General features: G+C 45.0%; 1 protein-coding gene across 1 annotated transcript; it reads left to right on the top strand.

Moving 5' to 3' along the window:
- The first annotated feature begins 7265 nt into the window (after positions 1 to 7265).
- SAP18 (Sin3A associated protein 18) lies at positions 7266 to 9993 on the top strand. Its single transcript, XM_032207873.1, has 4 exons — positions 7266 to 7349; positions 7498 to 7607; positions 8971 to 9093; positions 9494 to 9993. The coding sequence occupies exons 1-4, from the start codon at positions 7278 to 7280 to the stop codon at positions 9648 to 9650; spliced, it is 462 nt and encodes a 153-aa protein (XP_032063764.1). The 5' UTR covers positions 7266 to 7277; the 3' UTR covers positions 9651 to 9993.
- Positions 9994 to 13075: the final 3082 nt, after the last annotated feature.

Here is a 13075-nt window from a genome sequence, read left to right as displayed (position 1 = left end):
AGAGGTTTTCCTGAGATGCAGATGGGCTGTCTCGGGGTGCTGAAGCTTTGCTTTACGCTCAGCAAGGCTTGCCACATGGAACTACTTATTTTGGAGAAAAGTTTCGCTCAGCTCTTTATTGTGATGTTTTTGGAAGCAGGACACATGTAACGGATTACACGACATCACCCTCTGTTATGAAGGATATGGCACCGCTCTCATAAACTTTCTGCGTGGTTCTGGGAGCCCCAGAACAAAGCTGAATAAAATATGACCGCTGTTGTGGCTGTAGCCTGACAAGAGAGGGTTCATGTATCAGCAGCTAAGTTGTCATTAAAGAATCAGCGTGACATGCCACAGACACGGGGAGCTTCTCAGTGTTAAGACCTCTCATCCCGGGCCAGAAAAGAGAGGGGAATATCTCGTCTGGGTGTGTGGGATTCAACTTTATGCTTCCACTATTTTCAGCAGGAACTGTGCACACCACAGCCTGGAAACATACAGAGATGGAAGGCAAGCTGAAGAGCAGCATACCCAGGGAGCCGTCAATAAAATGTATGTGCTTACACACTTGGATCTCTTGGAATTTAGAAGAAAAAGCTTGAGTCTTTTAACATTCTTCTATATGGGAAGGGAAAAGTACAGATATTTCGGGGGAAGGTGCTGGAATAACCACCAACATAGCTTGTTAATGCTTATTCACAGAAGTGTTCCCCCAACACACGAGCAGGACTGCGTGTATCTGATGTAGATGCTCACCTCCTTCTCTGACTTCATGTCTTGTTCAAGGATGGGATCACATCGGCCTAGGAAACAGCCAGGGAAGCGCTTTGCCTGCAGAGGAAACACAGAAGACAACGGTAAGGCCATCTGTACCAGCTGGTGGTGCTGGGAGGGGACACACTGGCTTTGTCCCAGGGCTGCTTCCCCACTGCTGCCCCCAGTACTGGAGCTGCCCCAGTGGGGAACTGGGACTCAGCACTACGAGGGGGCCAGGAGGGGGCCCGCAGTGCCAGGCTAACTGCCTGGGGAGACTTACAGCCCGACACGCTCCTGATGTTGGCTGTCCTCTCTATAAAACACATCTCACACACCATGAAGAAAAATTTCCACTTATTGCAATGACAACCCATTTATTTCTTACAGCGTACGAACGTTTCGGGACTGAGGTAATTTAATACAAACAGTAGGGGGGGAAAACAAGAGTCTATGGTAGAGTGTTACCCAAGTTATAAAATCGGTTTATGACTCTATTGTGTGCCTAAAATTTCTGGAACATTGTAGCAGATGTATTTTATAGCGAAATGACAACACATTTTAATGAAAACCAGGTTTAGATTCTGGCAACTTTTCTCCCTTAATTTTACATTTTGTGACTGAGTCTACGACCCCAGCAGGAAAAATCAATGGAATGTTTAGTACGTCTCACCATCACACCTTGGTGTAGAGCTGTATAGAGAAGAAAATAACTCCGTGACAGAACAGGACTTGCTTTTTCATTACTTGAAACCGAATTCTGTCTTCTGTTGACAATTACAAGCTCTGCTTTGCTCTGTTCCCTTTCAGGTGAAATTCAAGTAGTCAGTTCTATTTTTGCTGCACCTCTCTTGCGTAATACATAGCTCTGTTGTTGATTCAGAGTGCAAACACTTCTGCACCAAAGTGCTGGGGATCTGCTCTCCAGCCCTCCCCTTCCACCGCTCAGGATGGAGGGCAGGATCGCACCCCGCATCCCTCACTGGTGCTTGCTGCTGGGATCGGTGCCTCGAAGGAACAAACACAGCCCTGGTGTTCCCAGGTGCCATGCCCAGGCACAGGAACACGGTGAGCATCTTTCTGGATCCCTCACACACACCGAGATGGATCGGGTACAATCAGCCGCCCAATATTAGTGTGTCTTTGCTGACTATGGATAAATCGGCTTTTAAAAAGAGATTACTGTTCAGTCCAATGTATTTGCTTCGTGGGAACATTTCTGACACAGGAGTAAACACCTCTGCCAAAATGTGTTTCTTTCTCAAAAGTACGTAGATGTTGCAGGTGTTCAAACAGCTGTAGGTATCAAAATGAACAAAAAATAACAGAAACGGGAGCGGTAACTCCAATCTGCCTAATATTATTCTTGGAAATATTTTTTTCTGAGTGCGAATAAAAAGCATCCTGAGGATGCTCTTTCAGGAAACACCTGATCTGGAATAGTTCCATCCGAATGGCAGAATTATAACGCTTGGCAGCACCACAAACAGCTAGAGCAGGGTCTCACACCAGCAAGACCGAGGCAGCGTGTTTACAAGGCTCTGCCTCCCACACAACACCTACCTGCCTGGAGCGAGCACAAGGCCGTGCAGGTTGATCAGGGCTGGTGTGGCAGAGCAGTTAAAAAACAACTTTGCAATTATGTATAACAGAAAACCAGCTGCAGAGCCTTTTTATTGACTTGTGGTCCTTCTGATGACTTTAGAGAGAAAGAAGAAAGCAGATATGTCATCTACAGACAAATATAGATTCCCCCGGGGCAGTCATGTCTTGGTGCTTCTAAATTAGCATGCTGCCTCAGGGTCTCTGCATGTTTATGTATACAGCAACAGAGTCCTTTTATGTCTCACCAGCAAACTAGCAGGCCATCCCTGCTCATCTTTTACCTTAAACTCCCACAGAATAATAAAACAAGCTGATTTACACTCCACATAACTGATTCTGCAGGTTGTTTCTAACCCGGTGTTTAAAAGCAGCATCAGATTAACAGCCCAAAATGGCATTGGTGATCATCTCCTTTCCACACACCTTCTCACACTGCACTTAGGACAGTAGTTAAGCACTTCCTAGCAACCCATTTATTGGTACAACTAACCCCCACCACAGATATCCATGGGCTGGAGAGGATTTTCTGCTGCATAGCATTTTTTTTTAAATAAAAGACTCCAAAGCTACTCGTGGCCACATGCTAACATTGGATGACGGCTCTTAGCTCCTTAGGAAGCACATACTGCCTGCAGCCGTTCCTCAAGGAAGTTTTCTCTGGAGTAACTTTGCCCTAATTCTACAGAAAGTTGCATTTCACTGACAGAGTGAAATAATTCAGCTTGACTTTCATCACAAGGCTTTGCCTGACTTTCCAGATATGATGCAGCCAGACCGCAAGAGAACAAGCACACAAGGATCTTCAACTTGATTTTTAATCAGCAGGAAATTGTCGCTGAAATTGAAAAGCAGCTCTGGTAATTCTGACAGTTGCCAGTACTACCAGCACTCACACCTGAGCATGCAATAACGCGTGTAACAACCCCCTTTTTTTGAACACCTGAAAACCTGAAAACCTGAGCTCAGGCTGCGACTTTCAAAGGTTGAAGAAAGGCTCCCACCCAAATCACACCAGCATTACTGACAAGTGCTGGTATGTAAGAGGTTAGCGTGGGCTGGGGATCCAGGAGCACTCCTAAACTATCTGCCCACTGGCACTGATGTGCTCTTGGCCAACGCAGATTGCACCATCGCTCCAAACTCTCTCAACTTCCTTGGCTTTCCTTTTCCTTTGGGATGTGAAAGAGCTACACCTCATCCATGACCTGAATGCACTCTGGTGCCGAGCTGTTTGGCTGCAGTATCATCCTCACAGGGCTGTTGTGAGACCTCACTGACTCATTCCCCTCCTGACCATACATTCAAGCTGAACAGGACCACAAAAGCCCAACGATTATGGAGCATTTTATGGTCCCAAATCACCTCAAATCAAACCAGGACAGCGAGTGAGAACATCTTATTCAACTGAGGCTTTAATGAAAGCAGTATTATTTTCTAGCAGCACTACAGGCTGTTTGAAATCTACACTGACTTTGGTGCAAAACACCAAAAATTAAATTCAAACGCTGTAATGAAAACTAATGCACAGAGAACATTCTGAATATAAAACGTGTCTGTGATGTTACCATGACACAAAGTCTAGGAAATACCAGCAGTCATACCTGCAGAGAAAATGCAACGGTGTTCTTCTACCTGCAGTTAAAAGCCTGTCTGTAGTAAAAACTCCACCGAATTTGTGTTTTTGCTCTCCAGGTTGACTATAAAGACGTTCAAAAGATGATCGTGCTCTTGCCAAAACAGGTTAGTTGAACTTCCCACGATCGAGATAAAGACCAAGACCTCTACCAAAGAAGCTTTTCTAGACATGCATGCAGCCATGCAAAATGAAGGAGCAGCATGTAGTCATGGTGAGCAAGAACTCACAAATCCAGTCCCTACGCCTGAAGTCCTGGGAGCCCTGGGAACCTGAACCTGGCATGCTGCAAAGGGTGAGGCTAGCCCAGCTCCTTTGAACTGAAACACAATATACTCACAGGCCTGAAACATTCAGAATCCCTTGTTCTAGTCATCTGCTACAATTTTTGTAGTTTCTGCAAAGGTTTGCCTTTTTGGTAGCTTTTCCAGGCTCAGTTGTGCCACTCCTTCCTGTATTTTTCCAAGGACACTTTTCATTTCCTGTCATATTCTCTGTTCTGCCTAGAAAGTTTTAAGTCACACAACATCAACTTGCATTTTTTTTTCCCTTTTGATTACTTACTGTAACTGTTTCATTGGCCAGCAGGCTACTTGACTTACAAAACTCTTCTCTAAATGGCTGCAGCAGTTTTTTTCAGTCCCAATATCCTAATGGCACCAACACGTGCTCTCATTCATACCTTTCATGTTCCAGCAAACAATTAAAAATTCACTATTTGAATAACCACTTAAATGGAAATTAAGTGTGCTAACAATTCTACAAGAGGAAATTCACACTTCTGAAACCACTTGTTTCAGATCTCAAAACATTCACACTTGAAAATCTTTGATTCATATTTTGGTTATCTCCCTTACAACAAAGGCTGGAGACTTGCTTGTATACGGAGTCTTGCTTTATCTCAGTGAAAAGCTTTCACTTCTTTTAGCATGTACGAGGGGAGGTTTGCACAAACACAGCATCCCTGACAAGCAGAGGGGACCCTTCGCTATCCAAAATCTAGGAAAAGGTAAAGAGCAGGTGAAGCAATTGACCATCTCACTGCCACTATTGTGACAGACCTATTCAATTCCTGTTCTTCCCCTCCTCCTCCAGTCACTCCTGGGCTCACGCTTCCACCCCTCATCTTGCACCAGGTCTAGCAATCACAGAATTTGCTTAGAACATGTCAAATGCAGTAAATTGACAGAAAAGCAGCCCCCAACTGGGTAGTTTCCTCCTAAACTAGGGAATTCAGCGCTGCCTCCAATAAAACCTGCATCCTGCATGCCAGCTTACAGAGTGCATAACTGCATTCTCATTTCCAAATAATTTCCAACTTTCTCTTCCAAATACTTCAGAATCTGAAATTTTAGACTGAAAATAAATTGCAATTGTTAGCACAGCTCACAAATAATAAATTAAGTCATACTTGAATTTACTTAAGGCTCAAGCACACTAGGTCATTTTTCGCATACATAAAGCATTCAAAACGTTTAACAGAAGGAACTATTTAGATCTACATAGAAATGTGCTTTATTTGTTACAGCTGTTCTTTTATGATACCTGATCCCAGACATAAATTCCTTTGTTTTGAAAATGGTGGTGCACATATTGAGCCCAAAGCATATATTAACAGGGCAGATATAATTAATTTTAGCAGTGTAATAAACTGTATTGTTGCCTGGGAAATCATATCCTGGAAATGGTGGCAAGGCTGAGTCATTCCCTTTGATAATAAAATGATGACATGCTATAACTTAATATAGGTTAAAAACTGTACAATACTATCCAGGCTACCACAAAAGAAAGTTAGTAAGAGCCGAGGGTGAACTCCAAAACTCCAACAGGTTCTTGGTTCTCTTATCTTGTATTAGGTGTGCCATAAATCAACGTTTTAAACAAATTACTGTTTGTTTTATTAAAGGTGAACTGCAAGACTTTTTTTTTTTTTTGAGTTTGGACTTGCAACCATTTTTCATCTTTACAAGGGATACAGAAGGCTGTGAATGGGTGAATACATATATATATATATATTTTTTTTCTACCCTATATATTTTTAATAAATAATACATTGAAAACATGTATCTACAGTGTTTGGAAATATAAAATCAAACTGTAACACCACCCTTACAGCATAGGTATTTCAATATTTGTAACACTTTATCAATTCATTTATTTTTTTAATTAAATATTTATCCTGGGAGGGTGGTCAATCACTGGCACAAGGCTGCCCAGAGAGGCTGCGGAGTTTCTGTGCTTGGAGATATTCGTACCCTTGGAGATATTCAACTCCAAGCAGGAGTTTGGAGTTTGTGGTCTCCTCCGGAGCTCCCATCTGACCTCGGCACTTCTGAGCCTCCGATACTTGTTTCGCACCTACAAACACATACACGTTCCCATCATTTTACAGAAGAATGTAATGTTGTTTTACTTTTGAAACAAGAAATAAATTCACAGCATTTGAGGAAATGATGTAAGCATAAGTTCTCTGAAAACAAATGAAAGCTCCCCACCACTCTGATATAAATGACAGCTTTATTTTTTTATTTTTATTTCTTAAGTTATCAGACCAGAAGCACACCTCTCTCACCTCCTTATAGCATAACACAGATCAGCAGACTCTAATTTAACCTAATACAAGATTCTATTCTTGGAGACAGAAGACCATAAACGGAAAGCCTACAGGTCTGGTTCTTCCAACACATGATATTAAGGGAGGCTAAACTCAAAACACAATTTACCCCTTTCTAATTTATTTGAACCTGCTAGTAGCTACAGTGGTGGATTATGTTATTTATCTACATTAGACTCCTGTTAAAGTCTTTCTCCATGTAGAAGGAAGTGCCTTTTTCCAAGAGGCATCAGCATTGCTTTATTAAAAGATTTCTAAGCAGGAGAAAACACAGGCAACAATTTTGGGTCTGTGACAACACCCAGCAGCACAGGGAGAGAAGCCTGGGGCAGCCCACCCCAACTCCAGCCAAACCTGTAGAATCACAGAACCATTAGGGCTGGACAAGCCCTCCAAGATATCTGGTCCAACCATCCCCTACCACCACTGTCACCCACTAACCCATGTCCCCAAGCACCACATCCAGCCTCTCCTTGAACACCCCCAGGGACGGTGACTCCACCACCTCCCTGGGCAACCCGTCCCAGTGCCTGACTGCGCTTTCTGAGCAGAAATGCCTCCTCATTTCCAAACTAAAACTCCCCTGGCGCAACCTGAGGCCATTCCCTTCCCTCCCCTCCCCTCCCCCCCCCCCGCCATTTCTCCCCTCCCCCCCCTCCTCTCGCGAGATTGGCGCGGGGCAGCGACAAGATGGCGGTGGAGTCTCGCGTCACGCAGGAGGAGATCAAGAAGGAGCCGGAGAAGCCGATCGACCGCGAGAAGGTGCCGGGCCGGCTCCGTGCCGCTGCCCCCTGGCTCCGCGGGGTCCCGGGGGAGCTTTGCGGGGGTGTCGGGGGGGCGGTGCGGGGCGGTTTTTGGGGGTGGTGTTGTTGGCGTTGGGGCCTGAATCTTCTCCTTTTCCCCCCCTCAGACGTGCCCGCTGCTGCTCCGCGTCTTCACCACCAACAACGGGCGGCACCACCGCATGGACGAGTTCTCCCGCGGCAATGTGCCCTCCAGCGAGCTGCAGATCTACACCTGGTGAGTGCTGAGCGGTGGCCGGGTCTCGGCACAGGCTGCCGTGCTGGTATTTCTTCGGGGTTCTCTTCTGTTTTAATTAATTTCACCCTAACAGCCTTGTTTTGCACTAGTATCAGTTGTTATAGAGGGCTAGAGCTCCTCCATGAGCTCTTATCGCTTTAATTCGGAGCCTTTTGAGGCTCCGAATTAAACAAACAAAATTAAACAAAACAATTTGGAGCCTCTTGAGGCTCCGAATTAAAGCAGCGCATTTCTTTTCATATGGCCAGGTAGCAGTGCTGTAACAGCTGCTTTAAGTTGCTTTCAGACACACTTCAGAACACCCCTTCGGTCTTTGTTGATAGCGCTTCAGTTTTCACTCACAGCATTTCAAACTGTTCTGAAAGCGAACTATTAGAATCGCTCTGAAAGTGAACTATGCTACTTTTTAAACCTTGTATTTCCTTAAAGGTTGCTGCTAGAGTTCTAACTTTCTTACCATTGTACAGTTGAATAAATCAATTTTTTCGTGGCTAACAAAGCACACACTACTAACTTACTGCTTAATGGGGTTTATGGACTCAGCCCAGGCTATTGATGATGTCTGAGCTTGTTGCCATCTGCAGGAGTCAGAACGGGCATTGTCTGTCAACAGCCTGCTCCTTGGTTGCATAAAGCTTGGAGGAATGTGATTAGTGCTGCTTTGGTTGTGATCATTGGGTCCTTTTGTTCTTGGGATTCTAACTTTTGTTTTGGTTGAAGGGTGGGGAGAAGGAAGGGTGCTGTGTGTAAGGTCAGGAATGGAGAACTGTGTTCATGATTGTCTTCTATTCCTGAACCTCCCCTGATCTTAATGTAAATACCAGCTTAGATGAGAAGACACGCTGTTTGTTGTGGAAGTGCATTAATGCATTTAAAAAAAAGTCACTGTTTAAATTGTAACTTTTCTGAGAGACCTGGAGAAGCAGATGTTGAAGCACACGTAGAGGTGAAGATGTTTGTGTCGTACCACCGTAAGTTAAAAGATAAACTCTGTCTGGACCCACATCCTTAATGCACAGGAGCGTGCTGCCTCCAGTGCCCCGTAGCTGGTGGATTCTGCTGGGTGCTGTCCCTGACCAGAGCGACTTCTTGTTGCTTGATTGCCAGATGAAGATATGTTGTCAGGAATGCATGTAGTTGTGGAGTAGGTGGCTCCCTGTGAAACTCGAGTATGTAAAACCCTCCTCTTCTTCAGATATTAGCAGAAAGCATGCAAAGGCCAGGAGTTGTTTGTTTAAATAATGACAATACGTTGGTTCCATCTTAAGTGGGTTTTGGAAAGCTGCTTCTGTTGTTGTTGCTTTGAGAACATTAACCACTTGGGTTTGTTTGTTTAACCCAGGATGGATGCAACCCTGAAGGAGCTGACCAGCTTAGTGAAGGAGGTCTACCCGGAGGCACGGAAGAAGGGCACGCACTTCAATTTTGCAATTGTTTTCACAGATCTCAAGCGGCCTGGATATAGGTAAACGGCGTTTCTTCTCCAGACACATAGAAGACTGGAAGCACCAGAGCAATTAATTATTTTTTGTTAACAAAGTCCGGTGCCCACAAACCAAATTTCCAAAGTTCTTGATAACAGACTTTGTGATCACCACTGCAAACTCTAAATTTTGGATTGGTGGCTGTTGTAGTTTGTGTTCCCAAAACAATGAGCTTATTTGCTTGAGGACTTTGATTACATTATTAACAACCAGTCAGAATATGGACGTACTGTGTGAGATGAGGCTTTGTTTCTGGTGATAATGGAACGTGTATCTCAGAGTATTTGAGTTTTAGGAGTGATCTTGTTACAGATGTCTACCTGTATCGTACATCCAGAGAGATGGGGCTGTGACTAACCCGCCTTTATCTCCTGCCTGCAGGGTGAAGGAGATCGGCAGCACCATGTCGGGCAGGAAGGGCACAGATGACTCCATGACGTTGCAGTCTCAGAAATTCCAGATCGGAGACTACTTGGACATAGCAATTACCCCTCCCAACCGCGCACCACCTCCGTCGAGCCGCATGAGACCATACTAAGCTGTTGCTTCTTTGTACGATTTCCTTTTGTGCTTATTCCTACTTGCTGTTCTAAAGCAGGCCTTTTTTTTTTTTTTATTGCTGTTGTTGCTAAGCAAGAACACTTGAAGGCAAAGCTAAGCGTCAGGAGTAAAAGTTAAATTTTAAACCTTAACTTTTAGTTTGCTTAGAAGTAACGCTTATTCTTTAGAGGTGCCATCACTCTTTCCCTGACTGTTAGTTTGCAAAGTAAGTTGGTGTGTCCAGAGTTTCAAGATCTCCATAAAATGCGACCAGGAAGATTGCAGGTGTTCTGTAGTTCTGTCTTGTATGGAATAAAGATCGATGTTATTAATCTTTTGAATTTGAGAGTGATTTTTTATTTGTGTGTTTCTGCAGAGAAATTCAGAAGTTGGCTTTTAAGCAGAAGATGAAATCGGTGAAAGAGAGGTCACGGCCTCTATCTGGTAACTTTGGGGCTTGTTTTATAGAAATAGGTGGCTTTTTACAGCAGATTCCTTAAAGCACTGGTACCTGAATTTTGGAGGATGAGCATGGGGGATGTGGCTGTAAGCAGGCAGACTCGGTGTTCCTCTTGCTGCTGCTGTAGGTGTGTTGTCTGGGGAAAATCAAAGGTGAGCTGTGTAGGGCTGCAGGGTAGAAACAGGGTGGACCATTGTGGCTTCCTGGGGCTGCTCTGTCTTGTTAAAAGATGAGGACAGGCCCTGGAGGATGAATCCAAGGAGTGGTCTTAGTGACACAGATATCCCGGCACACTGCAGAGCTGCTGACCTTACCAGAGGCAGATTTGGATCAGCCTTGCGCATCAGCCTTGAGTTCTGAAATAGCTGGGTTTGTCTCCAGAAATGGGAAATGTGAAGCTGTCTTGGAATGTCTCACTTGTTATACTGCAACAGATCCAAACTTCCTTTATGGCACGTTATCATTAACAATTTTTTTTGAACATTTATTTCCCCCCCAATCTAACTTGTATACATCTTCACTACTTCGCTAATATGTGCATTAGAAAACTGCACAAATAGGAAAAAAGAGATGAAATAAACTTTGAATTTTACCTCTAACGATGCGAAAAATACTTCCTTTACCCATGTGGTTTGTCTTGTGCATCCTGCTTTGGAGACCCGTGTCAGAAGATGTGAATGTCTGCAGAGACCTGGCCAGAAGAAATCCAGCATTGCCAGGCAGAGGTTGGCTTATGTTGTATGCAAAACAGTTTCATAGTGAAAATGTATTTTGTTATGAAAATACACGCTGACCAGGAGGGCAAAGTTCAGGTTTGGCTTTATAAGTTTTGGGAAGGTGAATACTGTTTCCTCTTTCCCTTAATTACCCAAATCTAATCGATAAAGCCCATTAGATCTATTTTGGCCTGAATTGGGTAAATCTTACTGCTTAGTCCTTGGTAAAATGATTTTCCGCAAGTAATTTTGTCTTGTACTGAGTGTTGATTTCTCAAGCTGCTGTAATCCCTGGGTGTCAGGACAAAGCCAGGTGCTAATGAGGTACGGTTCAAGGGTGTCTGGAAACTTTAAAACCCCCTGGAGAAGCTGGAGGCTGGCGGTGGGCGCCCAGCAGCTCAGCGGAGGGGAAGGGGGGGCTCGGGGCTTCCCGGCTGTCCTGCAGGACTGTCGGGTTGTGAGGCACAGGAGGAAGGGAAGGGGTGACCCTGCAAATCACCGCCGGGGTGGAGAGCGCAGCTGAGGCTTTCCAGCGCTTGGCTGTTTCCTTCTGTCACTGCAGGGGGAGATGTTGAGACGCGAAGGTGCCTCGCTTCTGCGGCTGCCCGGGGCTGCCTTCCTCTGCTGGCCGGCCCCGAGCAGCCCAGGGGCAGGAGCAGGATGTCGTGCTCCCCACCCCCTTTTATTTTTAAAGATAGATTAAGAAAATCATATAAATGCTGCTAGGGGTAAGCAGTGTGGAATTAGGGCATTGAACAGCCTCCTACCACAGGCAGAGAAGGGCCTGCAGTTACAGGAGTACAGGTATTTCCTCCTCCTCATGTACTGGCTTGGGCTTTTAATGTCCTTAGGGGTAATTAGCAGAAATTAAATGTAGTCAATATACAGGCGTCTGTGACTTGGAGCTGCTCTGAGGGGCAGCTGGGGCAGGAGGCATCGCTCAGCGAGGCTCCCAGCCCGCAGCAGGTCTGCGCACACCTCGGGGGGAAATGGGAACAACCTCTCGGCTTTATGTTCAGCAGCCCACGAAGCAAAATCACAAGGAAATGAACACACAAAACTGCCTTCAGTAGCAAACCCCTCAGCTTGCGTGCTTCGGTTTGGAGTTCACCTTCACATGACTTCCACGCAGGGATGAGCCACAGCTGACCTCCTCCCTGAGCGCCTCTGGCCAAACATCTGTCAGGGTGAGATTTGCCTTTCAACAGCTCACACAGATGTCGTGCAGGAGTGAAGGGAGTTCAACTTCTGTACCTTTCTTTTAAGAAACACACCTGAGAAATCAGTGCAGTGCATGGGTTTTAAAAAATTAAAACATCTGCTACGCAACTAAGTCCAACAGCAGCTGTTTTGAAGCCAGACATTGGGACGCAACCATCCAGATGCTGAAAGAGGTGGAAGGGTGAGTGAAAGTTGTCACCTGCCGATTGCAGCAGTAAGCAGCTCCTGTGTCTCTTTCAAAACTCCTGGAAATGCTGAGGAGGGAAGTCAGTCGCTGAAAAGAACAAATTATGTACAAAGCAGCAGTTTGGAGAAATTAAAACACGGTCTCAGAACTCGACAACAGTGAGCAATGCCATATGCTCAGGAAGCAGCGTGCTGCAGCAAACACTACACCCGGAGCTGTCAGTCAGCAGGACTTGCTTCGTACACCAAGATTTCATGAGGAGTTTCTGTCCCTCAGCAAGGCCGCTGAGTGAAGTGGGGTTTCCCTTTGTCTCTGTCAATGCTCACAGCACTGACAGACACAGCGCCTTGTTTCGCAGCTGTGCTTTCACCAGCACACAACATCTTGTTTTATTTTTGTAGCAGCACAAGTGGAAGAACCCCATCCCGTGTCAGGGTGCAGCAGGATGAAATGGCTCCAGCTAGAAAACCCAGGAACCTGTTCCCTTAATTTATCCTTTTTGCATTCAGCTAACTCAGCTGCTCTGCTCCCGCAGATGTGGCTTCACGTTTCTGTACTCCTTTGGCACACCTCTCCTGCTGCTCCAGGTTTGTTTTTCCTAATGACTTTGCTCTGCTTCCCCAAGCAAACTTGGTTCTTAGAACCGCTTTTTCCCTCTCATTTCATCCATCTAAACCAATGCTTTTTAAAAACTTAATAAAAAAGAAGGTGTGTCACAACAAATGCTTTTTTATTTAAACACCAAACCCCTCACCATTACCTTGTTACAACTTGTGTAACAATTGCTGATGCTGTTGCTTGTCAGGCTTTCCTTTAACATAATGGGAAAAAAGTCAAAT

Source organism: Aythya fuligula, chromosome 1, assembly GCF_009819795.1.
Source record: "Aythya fuligula isolate bAytFul2 chromosome 1, bAytFul2.pri, whole genome shotgun sequence".
Lineage (NCBI taxonomy): Eukaryota > Metazoa > Chordata > Aves > Anseriformes > Anatidae > Aythya > Aythya fuligula.
Note: the sequence above shows the minus strand (reverse complement) of the source record. Positions and strands in the feature narration are given on the sequence as shown.